The 20,141-nt window shown below is 52.3% G+C and overlaps 2 protein-coding genes across 2 annotated transcripts; one reads left to right on the forward strand and one right to left on the reverse strand.

Moving 5' to 3' along the window:
- The first annotated feature begins 3,362 nt into the window (after nt 1-3,362).
- IFI35 (interferon induced protein 35) lies at nt 3,363-11,141 on the forward strand. Its single transcript, XM_054457693.2, has 7 exons — nt 3,363-3,613; nt 8,851-8,949; nt 9,727-9,874; nt 9,947-10,053; nt 10,156-10,342; nt 10,459-10,565; nt 10,793-11,141. Exons 1-7 carry the CDS (start codon nt 3,593-3,595, stop codon nt 10,982-10,984), a joined length of 861 nt encoding a protein of 286 aa, XP_054313668.1. The 5' UTR covers nt 3,363-3,592; the 3' UTR covers nt 10,985-11,141.
- Nucleotides 11,142-11,291: 150 nt separating this feature from the next.
- Nucleotides 11,292-19,759, reverse strand: VAT1 (vesicle amine transport 1). The gene is made up of 6 exons (XM_054457692.1): nt 19,186-19,759; nt 15,858-16,065; nt 15,302-15,472; nt 15,107-15,196; nt 12,985-13,226; nt 11,292-12,822 (listed from the first exon to the last, which is right to left on the reverse strand). The coding sequence occupies exons 1-6, from the start codon at nt 19,723-19,725 to the stop codon at nt 12,739-12,741; spliced, it is 1,335 nt and encodes a 444-aa protein (XP_054313667.1). The 5' UTR covers nt 19,726-19,759; the 3' UTR covers nt 11,292-12,738.
- Nucleotides 19,760-20,141: the final 382 nt, after the last annotated feature.

Raw genomic sequence — 20,141 nt, forward strand, 5'->3', positions numbered from 1 at the left:
TTAAATCTGCCTTAATGAGATTTACGCTGCCTCTGTCCTTAGCCTGATAATCCCTGTGAAGAATTGTGTAGCCTCCCTGGCTTCTACCCATTACACGCCAGGAGAACCTCTGCCACACACACTCTGCCCCTCCTTGTGACAACCAAAGGCCCCTGAGTAGTGGGGATCAGGTATTTTGATTGAGAACCACTAACCCGAAATTCTCAAACCTTAGCACAGATAGAGATCACCTGGATGGTTTGTTAAACCACGGATTGCTGAAATCCTGCCCTCAGACTGATCCAGTAGGTCTGAGTTTCTAGCAGGTTTTCAGGTGACACTGGTACTCATGCAGGTGAGATGGGGACCACCCTGGAGACCTGCTCGTTGTGGTAACAACAGATGCCTTTGGTGAATCCCTGAGCCTAGAGCAGCTGTATAATAGTACAAGGTAGTGCTCCTCAAATGGCCTGGCTGGCAGAGACTTGAAAGAAAGTGATGAAAGGGGCTTTTGGGCACTGGGTTGTGCCACTACTGTGTAGTGCAGGAGAGACATTTGGCTCTTAGGATCTGGCATTTTATCTCACAATCGACTATAACTGTAGCCATGTTTCATGAATGTAATAGGTGCTCCATCTGAATGGTTCTGTCACTAGAGGGAACGAAGATTCAAACAGGCCAGTTTGCCAAGTCTGCTAGGTACCACACTTGCACTTGGGAACCAGAGGGGGCGGGGTGGCGGGAAGGGGCCAAAAGTAGGATTGGTGAGTAACTGGAAAAAACTTGGGGCTAGGTTATTAGGAAACCTTTTTTTTTTTTTTTTTGAGACAGTCTTGCTCTGTTGCCCAGGCTGGAGTGCAGTGGCGTGATCTCAGCTCACTGCAAGCTCCGCCTCCCGGGTTCACGCCATTCTGCCTCAGCCTCCTGAGTAGCTGGGACTACAGGCGCCCGCCACCACGCCCGGCTAATTTTTTTTTGTATTTTTAGTAGAGACGGGGTTTCACTGTGTTAGCCAGGATGGTCTCAATCTCCTGACCTTGTGATCCGTCTGCCTCAGCCTCCCAAAGTGCTGGGATTACAGCCATGAGCCACCGCGCCCGGCCACTTTTTTTTAAGATGGAGTTTTGCTCTTTTTACCCACCCAGTCTGGAGTGAGGTGGCACTATCTTGGCTCACTGCAACTTCTGCCCTTCCCCGGGTTCAAGCGATTCTCCTGCCTCAGCCTCCCAAGTAGCTAGGACTACAGGAGTGTGCTACCACACCCAGCTAATTTTTGTATTTTTAGAAGAGACGGGGTTTCACTATGTTGGCCAGGATGGTCTTGAACTTCTGATATCATGATCCACCCACCTCAGCGTCCCAAAGTGCTGGGATTACAGGTGTGAGCCACTGTGCCCGGCCAAGAAACTTTTTAATTGAATCTTCTCACACTTAAGTATTAAGGCATCTCTATTGAGACAGACTCCTATTAAGTAGCTTGCCTACTCAGGGTCACAGAAATGGGGCTGAATTTAAAACTTTTGAGGAAAAATACAGCAAGTTTTTTTCCACTCTACCTCAAAGCCCAAGTGTAAATACTATTCCTACTAGGTTTGGATCCATGCTTCTCCGATTCCTAGCCCTGTGACCTTGGGCAAGTTTCTAATGCTCTGTGCCTCAATTTTCTCATCTGTAAAGTGAAGAAAATAGAACCAACTTCATGGCATTGTTTTGAAGAGTTAGTTCATGTAAGGCACAAGCGTGTTGGGCACATAATAGCTCTCCTTGCTGGCCACTGTTAACAGTTTTGTGAACTTTTTTCTTTTTTTTTTTTTTTGAGCCAGAGTCTCGCTCTGTCACCCAGCTGGAGTGCAGTGGCGCGATCTCGGCTCACTGCAAGCTCCGCCTCCTGTGTTCAAGCGATTCCCCTGTCTCAGCCTCCCGAGTAGCTGGGATTACAGGCGCTCGCCACCATGCCTGGCTGATTTTTGTATTTTTAGTAGACACAGGGTTTCACCATGTTGGTCAGGTTGGTCTCAAACTCCTGACCTCAAGTGATTCACCGCCTCAGCCTCCTGAAGTGCTGGGATTACAGGCATGAGCCACCGCACCCAGCCTTTTTTTTTTTTTTTTTTTTAAGAGACAAGATTGATTGTGTTGCCCAGGCTGGCCTCGAACTCCTGGGCTCAAGCAGTCCTCCTGCCTCAACCTGCTGGAACTATAGGCACATGTTACCAGTGGGCCCAGCTGCTGGGATTGGCACTTTTTTTTTTTAGTCGGAATCTCGCTCTGTCGCCCAGGCTGGAGTGCAGTGGCGTGATCTGGCCCAGCTAATTTTTTGTATTTTAGTAGGGACAGGGTTTCACCATGGTGGCCAGGATGGTCTCATGATCCACCTGCCTGGACCTCCCAAAGTGCTGGGATTACAAGGTGTGAGCGACCGCGCCTGGCAGTTTTGTGAACTTGAACTATGGGCTTTATCTGTCCTGATTGTGCTTCTCATTCATTCAGCAATTATTATTTTATTTATTTTTTGAGATGGAGTTTCACTCTTGTCACCCAGGCTGGAGTGCAATGGCACGATCTCGGCTCAGTGCAACCTCTGCCTCCCGGGTTCCAGCTATTCTCCTGCCTCGGCCTCCCAAGTAGCTGGGATTACAGGAATACACCACCACACCCGGATAACTTTTGTATTTTTTTAGTAAAGACAGGGTTTCACCACGTTGGCCAGGCTGGTCTCTAACTTGGGACCTCAGGTGATCTGCCCACCTGGGCCTCCCAAAGTGCTGGGATTACAGGTGTGAGCCACCATGCCCGGCAGTTTTGTGAACTTGAACTATGGGCTTTATCTGTCCTGATTGTGTTTCTCATTCATTCAGCAATTATTATTTTATTTATTTTTTGAGATGGAGTTTCACTCTTGTCACCCAGGCTGGAGTGCAATGGCACGACCTCGGCTCAATGCAACCTCTGCCTCCCGGGTTCCAGCTATTCTCCTGCCTCGGCCTCCTAAGTAGCTGAGATTACAGGAATGCACCTCCATGCCTGGCTAATTTTTATATTTTTTCAGTAAAGGTGGGGTTTCACCATGTTGGCCAGGCTGGTCTCTAACTCCTGACCTCAGGTGATCTGCCCACCTGGGCCTCCCAAAATGCTGGGATTACAGGTGTGAGCCACCGCACCCAGCTCATTCAGCAATTATTTTATCAATGTTCGATGTGCCCAGCATTATTCTAGGCTCTAGGGAAATAATCCATTGACAAAGCAGGGTCTACCAATGGGCTTGTCGGAGATTGCTGGGAATGGTTGATGGGGGCCAGTTTGCAGTTGCGGTGAGGTGGCTTTCCTTGAGGCAGCATGGCTGAGTGAAGTCGACTTTGATGACCAAGAAGGCTCCTCCCAGGGGTGGAGAAGCCTCGGCAGGGGGCGGCATGTGAGCGCCAGAAGGCAGGGATTTCACGGAAATGAAAGTGGAAGCAAACAGCTTGCGAGCAGAACCTCCTGAGGTGTATTTCCGGTCGTGCTGGGGCTGAGAGAGACCACAGCCCTTTGGGGGGTACAAGCAAGAGTTAAGTTGCTGTGAATTCTGCCACCGTGCCCAGCTCTGAAGCCTCAGCTCTTGCCAAACAGACCCATGTCAGCCCCGCTGGATGCCGTAAGTGAGGAGGAGGGAGTTGGGAAGTGGGGAAACAGGAGCAATCCTCTTGGCTAGGAACCTGCAGATATCTCAGGGCCTGGCAGCCAAGCCTCTCCCTGCCCATCTCAGACCTGCTGAAGGGCTGGGGAGAAACACAGGGCTGGGGTTGCCTCTGCCCTGTGGAGTTGGTTCCCTAACCTATTGCCTCAGACAGGAGGAGCTCATTAAATCCTGTGTGTGTGCACTTCTCTGGAGAGAGAATCTGTAGTTTCCATCAGATATTCAGAGGGCTCTGTGACCCAAATAACAATTGTTCTAGGCCGGGCGTGGTGTCTCACGCCTGTCATCCTAGCACTTTGGGAGGCCTGGGCAATACAGTGAAATTCCGTCTCTACTAAAATACAAAAAATTAGCTGGGTGTGGTGGTGTGTGCCTGTAATCCCAGCTACTTGGGAGGCTGAGACAGGAGAATCACTTGAACATGGGAGGCGGAGGTTGTAGTGAGCCGAGATCGCACCACTGCACTCCAGCCTGGGTGACAGAGTGAGACTCTGTCTCCAAAAAAAAAAAAAAAAAAAAAATAGAATTAAACTAAAGGAATTAGGCTGGGTGCGTTGGCTCACGCCTGTAATCCCAGCCAGCACTTTGGGAGGCTGAGGCGTGTGGATCACTTGAGGTTAGGAGTTCGAGACCAGCCTGGCCAACATAGCGAAACCCCATCTCTACTAAAAACACAAAAATTAGCTGGGCATGGTGGCACACACCTGTAATCCCAGCTACTCGGGAGACTGAGGCAGGAGAATTGCTTGAACCCGGGAGGCAGAGGTTGCAGTGAGCCGAGATTGTACCACTATGCTCCACTCTGGGCAACAGAGGGAGACTGTCTCACACACACACACACACACACACACACACACAATTTATATATATATATATATATATATATATATATATACTGTAAGAATTATACTGTAAGAATCACACTAGGTAATCCATAGATTAACACGGTAAAAACTTATCCCACTGCTTAGCACCTACAGAGCATTCAATATGTGTTTCTTCTTAATATTATTATTGCCAACCTTTTCAGAACCCCAGTTCCCCAAGGACAATCCTCTTTTTTTTTTTTTGAGACGGAGTCTCGCTCCGTCTCCTAGGCTGGAGTGCAGTGGCATGATCTCGGCTCACTGCAACCTCTGCCTCCCGGGTTCAAGCGATTCTCCTGCCTCAGCCTCCCAAGTAACTGGGAGTACAGGCACGTTCCACCATGCCTGGCTAATTTTTTGTATTTTTAGTAGAAATGGGGTTTCACCGTGTTAGCCAGGATGGTCTTGATCTCCTGACCTCGTGATCTGCCTGCCTCAGGCTCCCAAAGTGCTGGGATTACAGGTGTAAGCCACCATGCCTGGACTTTTCTTTTTCTTTTTTTTTTTTTTTTTTTTGAGACAGAGTTTCACTCTTGTTGCCCAGGCTGAAGTGCAATAGCATGATCTTGGCTCACTGCAACCTCTGCCTCCCAGATTCAAGTGATTCTCTTGCCTCAGCCTCCCGAGTAGCTGGGATTACAGGCACACACGCCACCACAGCTGGCTCTTTTTTTTTTTTTTTTTTTTTTTTTTTTTTTGAGATGGAGTCTCGCTCTGTCGCCCAGGCTGGAGTGCAGTGGCAGGATATCGGCTCACAGCAAGCTCCGCCCCACAGGTTCATGCCATTCTCTTGCCTCAGCCCCCCGAGTAGCTGGGACTACAGGCACCTGCCACCACGCCCAGCTAATTTTTTGTATTTTTGGTAGAGACGGGGTTGCACCGTGTTAGGCAGGATGGTCTCAAACTCCTGACCTTGTGATCCGCCCGCCTCAGCCTCCCAAAGTGCTGGGATTACAGGCGTGAGCCACCGTGCCCGGCATGGCTAATTTTTGTAGAGACAGGGTTTCACCATGTTGGCCAGGCTGGTCTCGAAATCCTGAGCTCACAGGATCTGCTTCCCTTAGTCTCCCAAAATGCTGGGATTACAGGCTTGAGCCACAGCGCCCGGCTTTATATACGTTAAATTGGGCCATCTTTTTCAAATAAAAATCCAGATTTTTTTTTTTTGAGACAAGATCTCACTGTTTTTTCCAGGCTGCAGTGCAGTGGCTCGATCATGGCTCACTGCAGCCACCTCCACCTCTAGGGATCAATAGATCCTTTCATCTCAGCCTCCCGAGTAGCTGGGACTACAGGCATGTGCCACCATACCTGGCTAATTTTTAAATATTTTGTAGAGGTAGAGTTTTGTCGTGTTGCCCAGGCTGGTCTCAGACTCCTGGGCTCAAGCAATCTGCCTCCCTCGGCCTCCCAAAGTGCTGGGATTACAGGCATGTGCCACAACAACCTGCCCAGATTTTTTATTTCTATTAAAAATGGGAAGATTAGGGGGCCTGGGTCCATGGCTCATGCCTGTAATCCCAGCACTTTGGGAGGCTGAGTTGGGTGGATCACTTGAGGTGGGGAGTTTGAGACCAGCCTGGCCAACATGGTGAAAACCCATCTCTACTAAAAATAAAAAATTAGAGCCGGGCACGGTGGCTCACTCCTGTAATCCCAGCACTTTGGGAGGCCAAGGTAGGTGGATCACGAGGTGAAGACATCGAGACCATCCTGGCCAACATGGTGAAACCCCATCTCTACTAAAAATACAAAAATTAGCTGGGCATGGTGGTGCGTGTCTGTAGTCCCAGCTACTCGGGAGGCTGAGGCAGGAGAATCGTTTGAACCCGGGAGTCAGAGGTCGCAGTGAGTCGAGATCGCGCCACTGCATTCCAGCTGGCGACAGAGCGAGACGCCATCTCAAAATAAATAAATAAATAAATAATAAAAAAATTAGCCAGGAGTGGTGGCAGGTGCCTGTAATCCCAGCTACTTGGGAGGCTGAGGCAGGAGAATCTGTTGAACCCGGGAGGCGGAGTTTGCAGCGAGCTGATATTGCGCCACTGCACTCCAGCCTAGGAAACAGAGGGAGACTCCGTCTCAGAAAAGAAAAAAAAAATAAGGGGCCGGGCGCGGTGTCTCATACCTGTAATGCCAGCACTTTGGGAGGCTAAGACATGTGGATCACGAAGTCATGAGATCGAGACCATCCTGGCTAACACGGTGAAACCCCGTCTCTACTAAAAATACAAAAAAATTAGACAGGCGTGGTGGCGGGCCCCTGTAGTCCCAGCTAATCGGGAAACTGAGGCAGGAGAATGAAGTGAACCTGGGAGGCGAAGCTTGCAGTGAGCAGAGATCACGCCACTGCACTCCAACCTGGGCGACAGGGCGAGACTCCATCCCAAAAAAAAAAGCTGGCATGATGGCACACGCCTGTAGTCCTAGCTACTCAGGAGGCTGAGATGAGAGGATCGATTGATTCCGGGAGGTCGAGGCTGCAGTGAGCCATAATGGAACAATTGCACTCCAGCCTGGGTGGCATTGAGACTTTGTCTCAAACAACGAAACAAAACAAAAACATGGGTAGATTTGCTGTGGTGGGAAACTTCGTTATGGCTAGAAGCGGTTTACCTTAGAAAGGACATGCTCTTCTCAGTGCGTCAGAGTCCCCACCACTCTCTGTCATCCTACATGGCTCTGTTAACTCATTAATGTCATCCAACTGGCCCTTAAAGGCACTGTGTTAGCACTCTCTGATTTACAGAAATATGAATAACTAAGGATCTTTTTCACTATTCATAAACCAGCATAATTTGGTCAAGCTCTAGTTTTCTTCTGCTAAAAATAGAACAAACTCACACTGAATTTCTTTGGTGCCTTCTGTAATGTGCTCCTTTACCATCATTCATTCACTTCATTTCTTCATTCAACACACTTTTACTGGACACATATTTTGTGCCGGAGATCTTGCTGGACACTGGGAATACAGAGATGGTCAGAACAGAGTCCTATCTTTCCAAGAGACCTCATGCTTCTCTGAGCCGAACTTCTTTATCAGGATTCCTAACCACAGGGCGAACTCTGCTCTATTCCACAAAAAAAGGTGCATTTATTGGTATCCCTGGTGTCACTTCCTTGCCTGTGATGTCAGTTCTCTCTCTGGACCCATTCCAGATCACACCCAGCCTAAAAGGTTACTTGGTGTACAGTGGAAAGTGTGACAGTCCAGGGACAAGCTAGAATTGATGGGTAAACTACCTCCCCACTCTGGGCTTCATTTCTTCACTGTAAAGCACAGGTTAGCGGGTGGGCTCTGGAGTCAGACAGCCTAGGGCCAAATGACTTTGGGCAAGTCATTTAACCTCTCTGAGCTTTAATTTCCTCATCTATAAAATAAGGATTGGCCGGGCATTGTGGCTTACACCTGTAATCCTAGCACTTTAGGAGGCCGAGGCGGGCAGATCATCTGAGGTCAGGAGTTTGAGACCAACCTGGCCAACACGGTGAAAACCCGTTTCTACTAAAAATACAAAAATGAGCCAGGAGTGGTGGTGGGTGCCTGTAATCCCAGCTACTTGGGAGGCTGAGGCAGGAGAATTGCTTGAACCTGGGAGGTGGAGGCTGTAATGAGCTGAGATCGCGCCACTGCACCCCAGCCTGGGAGACAGAGCAAGACTCTGTCTCAAAAAAAAATAAAGAAATAAAAATTAAAAAAATAAATCAATAAAATAAGGATCACAGGATATCTATCTTAGATACCCTGTTGTTCTAAGAATTGAATGAAATAATTCATCAGACGGGCTTAGCACAGTGCCTGGCATATAGTAAGTACTTAGTAAATGTTAGTTAAGAATACGACTGTATGACATTTTGCAACTAGTCTCCCCTCCTCTTGGAGGTGTCCCTAATTGGGTTAGCCCCTTTGGGATTGTCCCTCTTCCAAACTCCGGCTGCCCTTCACAGTTAGTCTTGTGATCATGTACTCTTGAGCACTGTTTGGCAGGCCTGAGGGTCGTACCCTTATCTTCCACTGCCTGTGTCAGTGCCGAGCACTTTCTAGCAGGAGCTCAATCAGTGTTTGTTGAACTCTAGATCTGTGATCACGAACAAGTCATGGACACTGCAAAGGCTCCTGCCCTTTCAAGAGCAGCTGAGATGAGGCCAGCCAAGCCCTGGGTGGAGGGGGCCAAAACCAGCCCAGGGCAGCACAAAGGGGTTGGGTTGTTCTTGAGCTTAGCATCAACTCTGCTTTTGGAGCGTCCAGAATAGGCCCCCCTTCCCCTGGGCTTGTTGATTCTCTGGAAGGGCAGGTAGAAGTCTGGTTGTTTCCTTCTGCTTCAACAGGCCCTCCGCGCCCTTCAGGAGGAGCAGGCCAGACTCAAGATGAGGCTGCAGGAGCTGCAGCAGCTGAGAAAGGAGCTCGGGGACTCCCCCAAAGACAAGGTAAGGTGGGAGACCTGGTGCTCGGTAAAAAAAGAGCTGGCGAGGCCGGGTGCGGTGGCTCACACCTGTAATCCCAGCACTTTGGTAGGCCAAGGGGGGCTAATCACCTGAGGTCAGGAGTTTGAGACCAGCCTGGCCAACGCAGTGAAATCCCATCTCTACTAAAAATATAAAAATTAGGCCGGGCGCAGTGGCTCACGCCTGTAATCCCAGCACTTTGGGAGGCCGAGGCTGGTGGATCACCTGAGGTCAGTTTGAGACCAGCTTGGCCAACAGGGTGAAACCCCGTCTCTACTAAAAATACAAAAATTAGCCGGGTTTGGTGGCACATGCCTGTAATCCCAGCTACTCGGGAGGCTGAGTCCGAATTGCTTGAACCTGGGAGGTGGAGGTTGCAGTGAGCCAAGATCGTGCCACTACACTCCAGCTGGGTGACAGAGCAAGACTCCCTCTAAAACAAACAAACAAACAAACACACAAAAAATTGCTGGGGAGTTCTCGGTTTTATTCCTGACTCTGCTACTTCCTTGCTGTGTGACCTCCAGTATGTTACTGGAACATCTGTAAAGTAGAGCTACCCACCTCCCAGGACAAATTAAGATGTTGTATGTAAATTGCCCGGTATGGACCAGACCTGCATTCATCCACTCATTTATCCAGCTTTTCTTTCAGTAAATGTATTTATCTCCAGCACTCAGCATCAATGGAATGGAATTGGAGATGCCTTCCTCCTAGGTGGGAGTGAGGAACACTCCTACTCCCCTCCCCTACTTCCAGGTCCCATTTTCAGTGCCCAAGATCCCCCTGGTATTCCGAGGACACACCCAGCAGGACCCGGAAGTGCCTAAGTCTTTAGTTTCCAATTTGCGGATCCACTGCCCTCTGCTTGCGGGCTCTGCTCTGATCACCTTTGATGACCCCAAAGGTGAGCTCATAGGGAGCCTCAGGAGGGAGGTGGGGAGGATTCCTAGTACTGACCCTGTTTCCCACCACCCAGTGGCTGAGCAGGTGCTGCAACAAAAGGAGCACACGATCAACATGGAGGAGTGCCGGCTGCGGGTGCAGGTCCAGCCCTTGGAGCTGCCCATGGTCACCACCATCCAGGTGATGGAATTACAGAATCCTGGGGCATGCAAAGCATGCCATACACCTGGGCATGGGGAAGTGGAGCTGTGTCTGGGACCACCCCTTGCTGTCTCCCCCTAGGTGTCCAGCCAGTTGAGTGGCCAGAGGGTGTTGGTCACTGGATTTCCTGCTAGCCTCAGGCTGAGTGAGGAGGAGCTGCTGGACAAGCTAGAGATCTTCTTTGGCAAGACTAGGAACGGAGGTGGCGATGTGGATGTTCGGGAGCTGCTGCAAGGGAGTGTCATGCTGGGGTTTGCTAGGGATGGAGGTGAGGGCCATGCAGACCTCCTGCAGGGTAGATGAGGGTATAGGGTGTGGAAGATTAAGGTACAGGGAGAGGAGAGGGCTTGATGCTAAAGGTCCAGCCCTCCTTGTTCCCCACAGTGGCTCAGCGTCTATGCCGAATTGGCCAGTTCATAGTGCCACTGGGTGGGCAGCAGGTCCCTCTGAGAGTCTCTCCGTATGTGAATGTGGAGATCCAGAAGGCTGAGGTAAACAAGAAGGGTGAAGAACAGGGGCTGGGCTGGGTAACCTGTCTGCCTGCCAGGAACTTGCCCAGTGAAGGATCAGAGGCCCCAAATCCCACTGACCTACCTACCCACCACCAGCCTCTCCAGGCCTCCCGACCTCATACCCCCATGGGGCACTGCCTGCCCTACCCCCAGCCCCCAGCCCCTTTCTCCCATGAGCCTTTGCCATCTCCTGGCTCCTTTTCCAGATCAGTTCGCAGCCAGTTCCCCGCTCGGTACTGGTGCTCAACATTCCTGATATCTTGGATGGCCCGGAGCTGCACGACGTCCTGGAGATCCACTTCCAGAAGCCCACCCGTGGGGGCGGGGAGGTAGAGGCCCTGACAGTCATACCCCAAGGACAGCAGGGCCTAGCAGTCTTCACCTCTGAGTCAGGCTAGGGGCCTCCCCTTCTCATCCTCCCCACCCCCCTGCCGAGGTTCTCATACTGGGCTGGGCTTGGGTGCCCATATAGGAGGTCTGTATGTTCACCAACAGTGGGGAGGGATCACACATTGCGAAACACTGCCCAGAACAGTAAAAAGAGCCTGCACGCCATGATGTTCTTCCTCATTTCACTCATGAAAGGAAACGTGATTTGGGTATGGAAAGAGGCAGGGGACAGGAAGCAGCCCGGATCTTCTGCTGGCAGCACTGGCCTTCCAGGAGCTCACCTTCCCTCCACTCTCAGAGGCAACAAGCAGGACCCAGGGTTTGGCTTTTTATTGACACAAACACAAAGGCAGCTGTGGTAATGGAGTGGTGGGGTACACAAAAGCAGAAATCGCACTTCACACATTTAGGCCTCATTTAGACAATGAGGAGGCTGAGCCTGTCCCTCCACCTCCCATTGCAATGGTTGGGGCGATAACCCTCCCTAATCCTAGCTCAGTGAGTAGAGGGAGTGACCTCCCTACCCAGGAAGTCCCCATTTTGGTCGCAGTGGCCCACGTCCTGACCATCCCACTCTGTACTTCCCTGCTCCCTCTCCCCACCCATGTAAACAAAGTTTTGGGCTGAGTTTGATAAGCTGCCTCTCTGCTTTGAGAAGGCAGTAGGGCCTCCCCTAACTGCAAGGGGAATGTGCTTGGATTTTTACTTTGGTCCCAGTACAAGAAACAGACAGCACTGCCTTTCAGAGCTCTGCCTAGTAAATGCCACACATATCTGCAAGGCTGAGGCTTCCCCGCCTTTCTCCTCAACCACCATAGAGAGGACATGGCACAGACCACGATGGGGGCACCTGTTTTTGCCCTGCCCCCGCAGGAGGCTCGGGGCTGCCCCACCCAATGGCACATACACAGATTTTTGGCAGTGTCGTGGGACTGGGGAGGAGCGAAACCCCAGCTCCACCAGAACAAGGAAGGCACTGGGGAGTACAGGGGAGGAGAAGGAGGTAGGAGACAGAATCCTCCCTCCCCGCCGCCACACACACACAAGCACAGGTTTTCGTTGCTAAGGCACTGAGAACAAATCCAGAGAACTCAGTGAAGGGTGGGGGCTCTGTATCCTTCCCAGAGTTGTGACCTAGGGGAGTAGGTCTGATTCCCGTCCTGTTGGAAGAGGCAGCCTTGGTTAAGAATGGCAGAAAACCTGGAGATGGAAGAAGCCCAATTGTGCTTAAGAAGTTGGGGACAGAGGACGAGATTGGGAACTGGTCAAGCCCGGAGGTGGGCGCTGGTTGGCCCAGGCTGAAGGGACACTAGGGAGAGGCAGGTACATGCTGGACTCACAGAGATTGGCCCCATATCCTGAGCTGACGTTTCAATTCTTTGGGGAGGTGGCGGGGCAGGGACGGGAGGGAAGATGAGGCAGAGGTGAAAGCACATGGAACACAACAGAGGGGGACTGGCTAACCTTGGCACAAAAGCAGCACAGCAGGCCCCGGGAAAGGGCGGGGGCAGGAAGCAGCCGGCCTCCCTCTGACCCTCCCTGTCCCCTTGGCAGAGCCCAGACATCCAAATGGTCACTTCCCGACCTCTTCAGAGGTCAGGAAGTGGGGAGGGGCAGGGAGAGCGGTCATCACCACAGAGACCTTCGGGGGAGGGAGGGCAGAGCATTATGACAGAAGCTGAAATGCAAGTCTGGTGGCCAACAGAACGTAGCTTCCCAACTTCTCTCTTCGCTGGTCTCTAGGGTCTCACAGCCACTCGCCCTAGTTCTCCTTCTCTGGCCCTGGAACTAGGAGGACCTTGCCCACATTCTTCTTCTCCTGCATCTGTTTCATGGCATCAGCCACCTGGGGAGGAAGGAAAGATGCGGCTCCCAGTGCTATCCAACGCTCATCCAACAAGAGCCAGTGCGATGCAGGCAGCCCTCCTCTTCCCCAGGAATCTGCCCCTTGGGACCCCAGCCTTCATGAGTCCTACCCAAGCCCTCCCTGCAAAGTCCTCACATTCACCTTCTCGAAGGGCCAGACTGAGTCAATGTGGGGCTTGATGTGGCCCTGGTTGTACAGAGCCAGGAGGCGGGCCACCACACCACTGACCAGCTCCACCTCACCATCCAGGTAGCCCAGGTGGAAGCCACACACAGCCCGGTTGGCCTGCAGCAGCTGCAGAGCTGTCACGCTGAATTGATTCCACCATGTCCGGGCCAGGGCCATCAGGTTCCGTTTGGGGCCCGTCAGCAGGTTGGCCATTCCTGAAGGACAAGGTGACATGGCCTGTGAACCCCCCCAGGCACATCCCTGTGTGTCTGCATCTGTGCTGTCTGTTCCCTGTGATCCCCTTGCAATTCTCCACACCAGTGCCAGGGAGTCATTGGATAATTCTCAAACTGCTGGTTACCAGGCCCAAACCAACCCTGGCTGACTTTAAATTGCTGTAGGGGCTGGGTAATATGGCTCACATCCATAATCCCAGCACTCTGGGAAGCCAAGGTGGGGGGATCACTTGAGGTCAGGAGTTCGAGACCAGCCTGCCCAAAATGGTGAAACCTTGTCTCTACTAAAAAATACAAAAATTAGCCAGGTGTTGGCAGTGCACGGTGGCTCATGCCTGTAATCCCAGCACTTTGGGAGGCCGAGGTGGGCGGATCACCGGACGTCAGGAGTTCGAAACCAGCCTGACCAACATGGAGAAACCCCGTCTCTACTGAAAATACAAAATTAGCTGGACATGGTGGTACATGCCTGTAATCCCAGCTACTCAGGAAGGCTGAGGCAGGAGAATCGCTTGAACCGGGGAGGCGGAGGTTGCAGTGAGCCGAGATCGTGCCACTGCACTTCAGCCTGGGCAAAAAGAGCGAAACTCTGTCTCAAAAACAAAACAAAACAAAAAAAAACCCACAACAATACAAAAATTAGCCAGGTATGGTGGTGAGCGCCTGTAGTCCCAGCTACTTGGGAGGCTGAGGCAAAAGAATTGCTTGGATCCGGGAGGTGGAGGTTGCAGTGAGCCGAGATCGTGTCACTGCACTCCAGCCTGGGTGACAGAGCCAGACACTGTCTCAAGAAAAAGAAAAAAAAAAGCCAGGCGTGGAGATGGGCACCTGTAATTCCAGCTACTCAGGAGCCTGAGGCAGAACTGCTTGAACCAGGGAGGTGGATGCTGCAGAGAGCTGAGGTTGCGCCACTGCACTCCAGGATGGGTGACAGAGTGATACTCTGTCTCAAAAAAAAAAAAAAAAAAAAAAATTGCTCTAATCTTTATGTATTTGCTTGTTTGTTCATTTGTTTGAGTCAGGGTCTCGCTCTGTTGCCCAGGCTGGAGTACAGTGCCACCACACCTGGCTAATTTTTGTATTTTTTGTGGAGATGAGGTTACACCATGTTGCCCAGGCTGGTCTCGAATTTCTAGGCTCAAGCCATCCGCCTGCCCTGGCCTTCCAAAGTGCTGGGATTACAGGCATGAGCCACCATGCCTGGCTTATTTTGTTGTATGAAATACTTTTTTAAATGAAAATGCACCCTGCCTAAGATGCTCAGGGAGGTAGGACAGAAAGAAGGCAGGCTGGTTGTTCAAGAATAATCCCCAAACAAGAATGTAGAATTTGGCCAGGCGTGGTGGCTCACGCCTATAATCCCAGCACTTTGGGAGGCTGAGGCGGCTGGATCACCTGAAATCAGGAGTTCAAGACCAGCCTGGCCAACATGGTGAAACACCACCTCTACTAAAAATACAAAAATTAGTTGGGCATGGTGGCAGACACCTGTAATTCCAGCTACTCGGGAGGGTGAGGCAGGAGAATCACTTGAACCCAGGAGGCAGAGGTTGCACTGACCGAGATCACGCCATTGCACTCTAGCCTGGGTGACAAGAGCGAAACTCCGTCTCAAAAAAAAAAGAATGTAGCATTTGCTATCACTCATATGAAAAGTTGTGACAGAGAATGAAAAGAGCTGGTACCCAAGAGTCAGCAATCTGAATGCAGCATACAGGACCATTCCTAACCCTGATCGTCTACAGAGCACCTGAGTCCTTACCCCTTCTTCATTCAAAAGCCCTGGCCTCTATATCCCACCCCTTAGACCCTCCCTCCTGCCTTCACATGCTCTCTCCATCCCTGGCCCACTAACTCACCATAGGTGACGACTTTGCCCATGGGTTTCAGGAGGTTGTAGCCCTTGGCAGTATCTGACCCACCCAGAGGGTCCATGACAATGTCCACTCCTGTCATAGAGTAGGGCAACCCAAGAACAACATTAGGATCCACAGATCTGGAGCTCCCCTCCCTGTCCTGTGCCTCCCTACCCCCTCCCATATTATGCCCCCCACCTTTAGGGGAAATCTTCTTGATCTCATCCACGTAGTCAGTCGTGTGATAGTCGATGGGATGTGTGACCCCATTCTCCTTCAATGCCTCGTGCTTGCTGGCCGAGGCCGTTCCGAACACTGTCACATTCTCCACTGTACGGCACAGCTGCACGGCAGCCATACCCACACCCCCTGCAGCAAGACACCCATAAGCAGGGGATATGGAGTTGCCCTGGCCACCAACCACTCCATTCTAGCCTCCCAGGGACTCAGCCCGTCACCTTCATTTTGCCTAGGCTCATTTTAGGGCCATGTCTAATTTCCATGACTGAGAAGTGGTGGGGAGGGTAGCTAGAGAGGTGGGGGTGTGGGGTGAGGGCACGTTGCTAAGGATAGCACACCAGACTAGACCTGGTGCCTGAATGTTACCACGGCAACTACACAGCAGAAGCCTCTGGGAGCCACAGGCCAAGGCAGCCTGGTGTTGCCATGACAACAACCCAGACAGGCTGCAGGGAAGGGACCTGGAAGGAAATCTGGGTGGGGTAAGGAGTGATAAAGTGAGGGGACCTGTCACCTGCAGCCATGTGTACCAAGACGCTGTGGCCAGGCCGAAGGTTGCCGAAGTCAAAGAGGACCATGTAGGCTGTAATGTAATTGACGAGCAAGGCAGCAGCTTCCTCAAAGGTCATGGCCTCAGGCATCAGGAAGGTCTGGACCGAGGGCACAGTCACCTCTTCCTGCCACATCCCTGACCGGTTCAACACCATCACCCGGTCTCCTGCCTTGAAGAACAGAAGAGTATCATTCAGTCACTCATTCATTCACCCACAGGCTATTTACTGATTTTCCCCTAGGTACAAGGCCACCTTCTTCCAAATGAAGTAGCAGGAGAAGCAGCAATAGTCATGGTAATAATAATAACATCATCATTAACAACAATAACAACTCACCTTTACTGAGTGCTGACTGAGGGCCGAGCCCGATTTCAAGTGCTTTATATATAATGCTTAATTAACCCTTACATCAGTTCTTTGAGGCAGATACTATCCTTATCATCTTCTTACAGATCTTACATGTCACTATTGTGTAAGATCCCTGAATGCAAGAAGCTTACAGTTAGGGCAGCATGAAGTATTGTGGAAGAGATCAAACTGCTGTGGTTACAAAAGTGGTCTCGACTGTTTACTGACTGTGTGACTTCGGATGCATAAAAATTACTTAATCTTTTTGAGCTCCAGTTTTCTTATCTGTCAATTAGGGCAGTTATGAGGACCAAATGGAAAAAAAAAATTTAGCACAATGTCTGGCACATAATAAGCACTTAATAATGTTAGTGCTTATTAATAATAACAATAACAATAATAATAATAATAATAATAATAGTAATATAATAGCAGCAAGGAAGTCACACAACCAACCAAAAGAAGACGGCACTGTGTGGTCAGGGCCATACCAAAGTGCAGGCAAAGTTCTCTGAGCTCTTACAGCAGGGTGTGGTCACCTCGGGAGAAGTGTGTTTGAGCCAGCACTGGGAGCCCAGAAAACATCTTCACTCAGAGATGGTGCAGGAGGGGCAACAGACAAGAAGGGCTACAGAGGCCTATGCAGCAGTAAAAGGCTTCCCCCCCACCCCCACGAGAGCCTCTGTGCAGGAGGGAAAGGGGACAAAGATAACAGAACCTTTCTCTCCAGCTTAGCAAGTGGGGTCAAGGGAAGGGCAGGGAAAAGGAGGGAGTGTCAGGAGAAAAGACCTCTCTGCGCTCTCTGAAGAGCATGAAGAGGGAGGTGTGGGTGCTGTTCTGGGACAATCCGGGTCTGTCTTGATCCCTGCCAGGAATGATGGGAATTCTGTATATTAACAAGAGTTAGGGTCCATGGGGAAGGGGGATGGGACTGCCACTTACGCCCTCTTTCATGTCCTCAAGCCCCCACACTCCACTGAAGACGAGAACTGAGGGCATGCTGGGGTCTTTCCTTCCAAGTTCTGGCCTGAGATGAGGTCTGGAGAACAAGAACGGAAGCCCTCCACCCAGGGACTCAGGACTAGCAGACACAGAAAAACCCAGGAGAGCTGCGAGGAGTGCATTGGTCATTTAGGGTCATGGCCAGTCCCAGATTTGACCCAGAACAAGTCTCACTTACCCTGGCTCATGCTAACCCTCAGGCCATCCAGATCAGGGCCATGACCCCTCCCCAGCCCAGACACCAGGAGGGAGGAGGAGGGAGAGAGAGAGGGAAGGGCCCTCCCCGCAGAATCCAGGCTCTTACATCAGATTCTTGCCCTGGACAGGATATCCTGTATTTACCAGGCGGAAAGTGTGTGGAGGGGAGGTGAGGTGGGTGGCCTTCAGCAGTAACATGAACTACAACTACCTCCTGAAAATATTCCTCTTAGCCGCCTGCTCAAGAGTGGGATCATTTAGAAGTCAGTTTGAGGGTGGGGCCAGAGCTGAATTCAGAGGAAAGCCTTTAAGGAGAAGCTGTTTGCATGCAGGATGAATCCAACAAACCTGGCTCCAGAATCGGGCTGGCAGGTCTGCAAGAGGCTGCATCTGAGAGGCCTCTCTTTGAGGGGTCTGATTTAAAAAGGAAACCCCTGGCCGGGCGCGGTGGCTTATGTCTGTAACCCCAGCACTTTGGGAGGCCAAGGTGGGCAGATCACCCGAGGTCGGGAGTTCGAGACCAGCCTGACCGACATGGAGAAATCCCATCGCTACTAAAATACAAAATTAGCCAGGCATGGTGGCGCATGCCTGTAATCCCAGCTACTCGAGAGGCTGAGGCAGGAGAATCGCTTGAACCCGGGAGGCAGAGGTTGCGGCGAGCCGAGATCGCGCCATTGCACTCCAGCCTGGGCAACAAGAGCGAAACTCCGTCTAAAAAAAAAAGAAACCTCTAAACAAATGGCGTGCTGAGGCCTCATCCCAGGTCTCTCAAAAAGCTGATCATTTTGAGCTCTCTGGTGTCCAGGGTTGTGGCCAAGATTAATGATAAATGAGAAGGAGAAACAGGCCTGCAGCCTTGGCCAACCAGTTCAAGGCGCCACACCTCTCCGTTCCAGTCCAAACCCCTGGCACCGGGGTTTCTGAAGTGGGGGTCCTCTGCAGGAGGAAGGCAGAGGTGGGTCCCCCCTTCCACTCCCCGCCCCAGGCATTCCCAAGGGCAGTCCCGGGTCGTGGCCCGATGGCTGAGTCACAGGAGGAGGAGATACTGCAGTCACGGGAGACACAGAGCCCAAGACAAAGATCGGGTGACCCAATCCCGCCTCCCCCACCCCAAAACCAGATCGGCGGTGTAAGGCTGGTGGCGGTGGGGTAGCAAAGGCTCTCTCTCCTCCGTGATGGGCGTGTCTCGTCTCTTTGGCCTTGCTTTGGGAGGGGCCGCCTCACACCCCCACAGACCACGGGGCTGCATGTGACCAGGACTCTGGCACGGCCTCTGTGCCCCCGCCCAACCCCGACGACATAGCCCCTCAAGCTCCCTCGGGGAAAGGGGGCACTAACCGTCACTCACAGTCACAGACCACAATTACCCAGAGAGTGTTTGGTGGGTAGGGGTACAGGTGTGGTTTTAAGGGGGGTGGGTGGGTGGGTGGGGACGGTAATGTCGTTATGCGCATGCGCATGGGCGCCTTATTGTTTCCCCCCCACCAGCACAGCTTCTGGGCGGCGGCCACAACTAAAAATGGTTGGGGAAGGGGCGATAATTCCGTCTCCCCTACCCACATAAATGCCGTTCTCCAGGAGCCCCAAAACACAAGTTCCTTGGCTACGCTTTCCACGCTCGTACACCCAGGTCTACGCCAGTTTCTCCCGCCCTGCCACACCCCCGGCGCCCGCCCACTCGTGCCCCACTGCCCCGTGGCCTGCGCAGCCCTGCCCTGCCCTACGCAACCCGCTCACCTTGCGGTCGCTGACTCCCTCGCCCACTGCGATCACAACGCCCGCGCCCTCCATGCCCGGAGTGACAGGCAGCGGCGGGAGACGGTCGTACAGCCCCTGCCTGGCCATGAGGTCTGCGAAGTTGAGCCCGCAGGCCCGCAGACGCAGCGTCAGCTGGCCGGGCCCAGGGGCCGGGGGCGCTGCCGGCCGGCTTTGCAGCTTCACCTTGTCGTAGCCTCCAAAGCCGGTGAGCACTAGGCAGCGCAGCGATGGCGGCGAGGCGGCGGCGGCGGCCCCTTCTGGGGCCGCGGGCTGCTGGGGGTCGCTCGCTGCCTCGGTTTTCGGAGGCGGCAAAGAGGCGTCTTCCCTGGCCCCTGCCTCGGCCGCCGCCACCACAGTGGCTGCCTCCGCTACCTCTCTCTCGGCGGACATGGCTGGGACTCCCGACGAGAGCGCACAGCTGGACTGAAAGTGCACAGCTGGGGAAGGCGGGGCGCGTCGGGAAGAGCCGCGGCTGCGGGATCCAGCGGGAGGGGCGGGGCGCCGGGCGAGGCGGGGCATCGCGCTCAGCCTTAAAGGGCCAGGGCCATAGTGGCGCAAGCTGGGAGAGCACGAAAAGGGGCATCAGGAACGTCTGTGCTCTTGGGATCAAGCCGACTGTAATTTATTGATTCATAGTAAACCTTATTCAAATTGAAAACTATTTTAAGGGATGGGCCTGGCGCCGTGGCTCACGCCTGTAATCCCAGCACTTTGAGAGGCCGAGGCTGGTGGATCATTTGAGGTCAGGAGTTCAAGACCAGTCTGGCCAACATGGTGAAACCCCCTTCTTTACTAAAAATACAAAAATTAGCCGGGCGGTAGTGGCGCGCGCCTGTAATCTCAGCTACTTGGGAGGCTGAGGCAGGAGAATCGCTTGAGCCTGGGAGGCGGAGGTTACCGTGAGCCGAGATCGCACCACTACACTCCAGTCTGGC

This window comes from Pongo pygmaeus, chromosome 19 (assembly GCF_028885625.2).
Source record: "Pongo pygmaeus isolate AG05252 chromosome 19, NHGRI_mPonPyg2-v2.0_pri, whole genome shotgun sequence".
Classification (NCBI taxonomy): domain Eukaryota; kingdom Metazoa; phylum Chordata; class Mammalia; order Primates; family Hominidae; genus Pongo; species Pongo pygmaeus.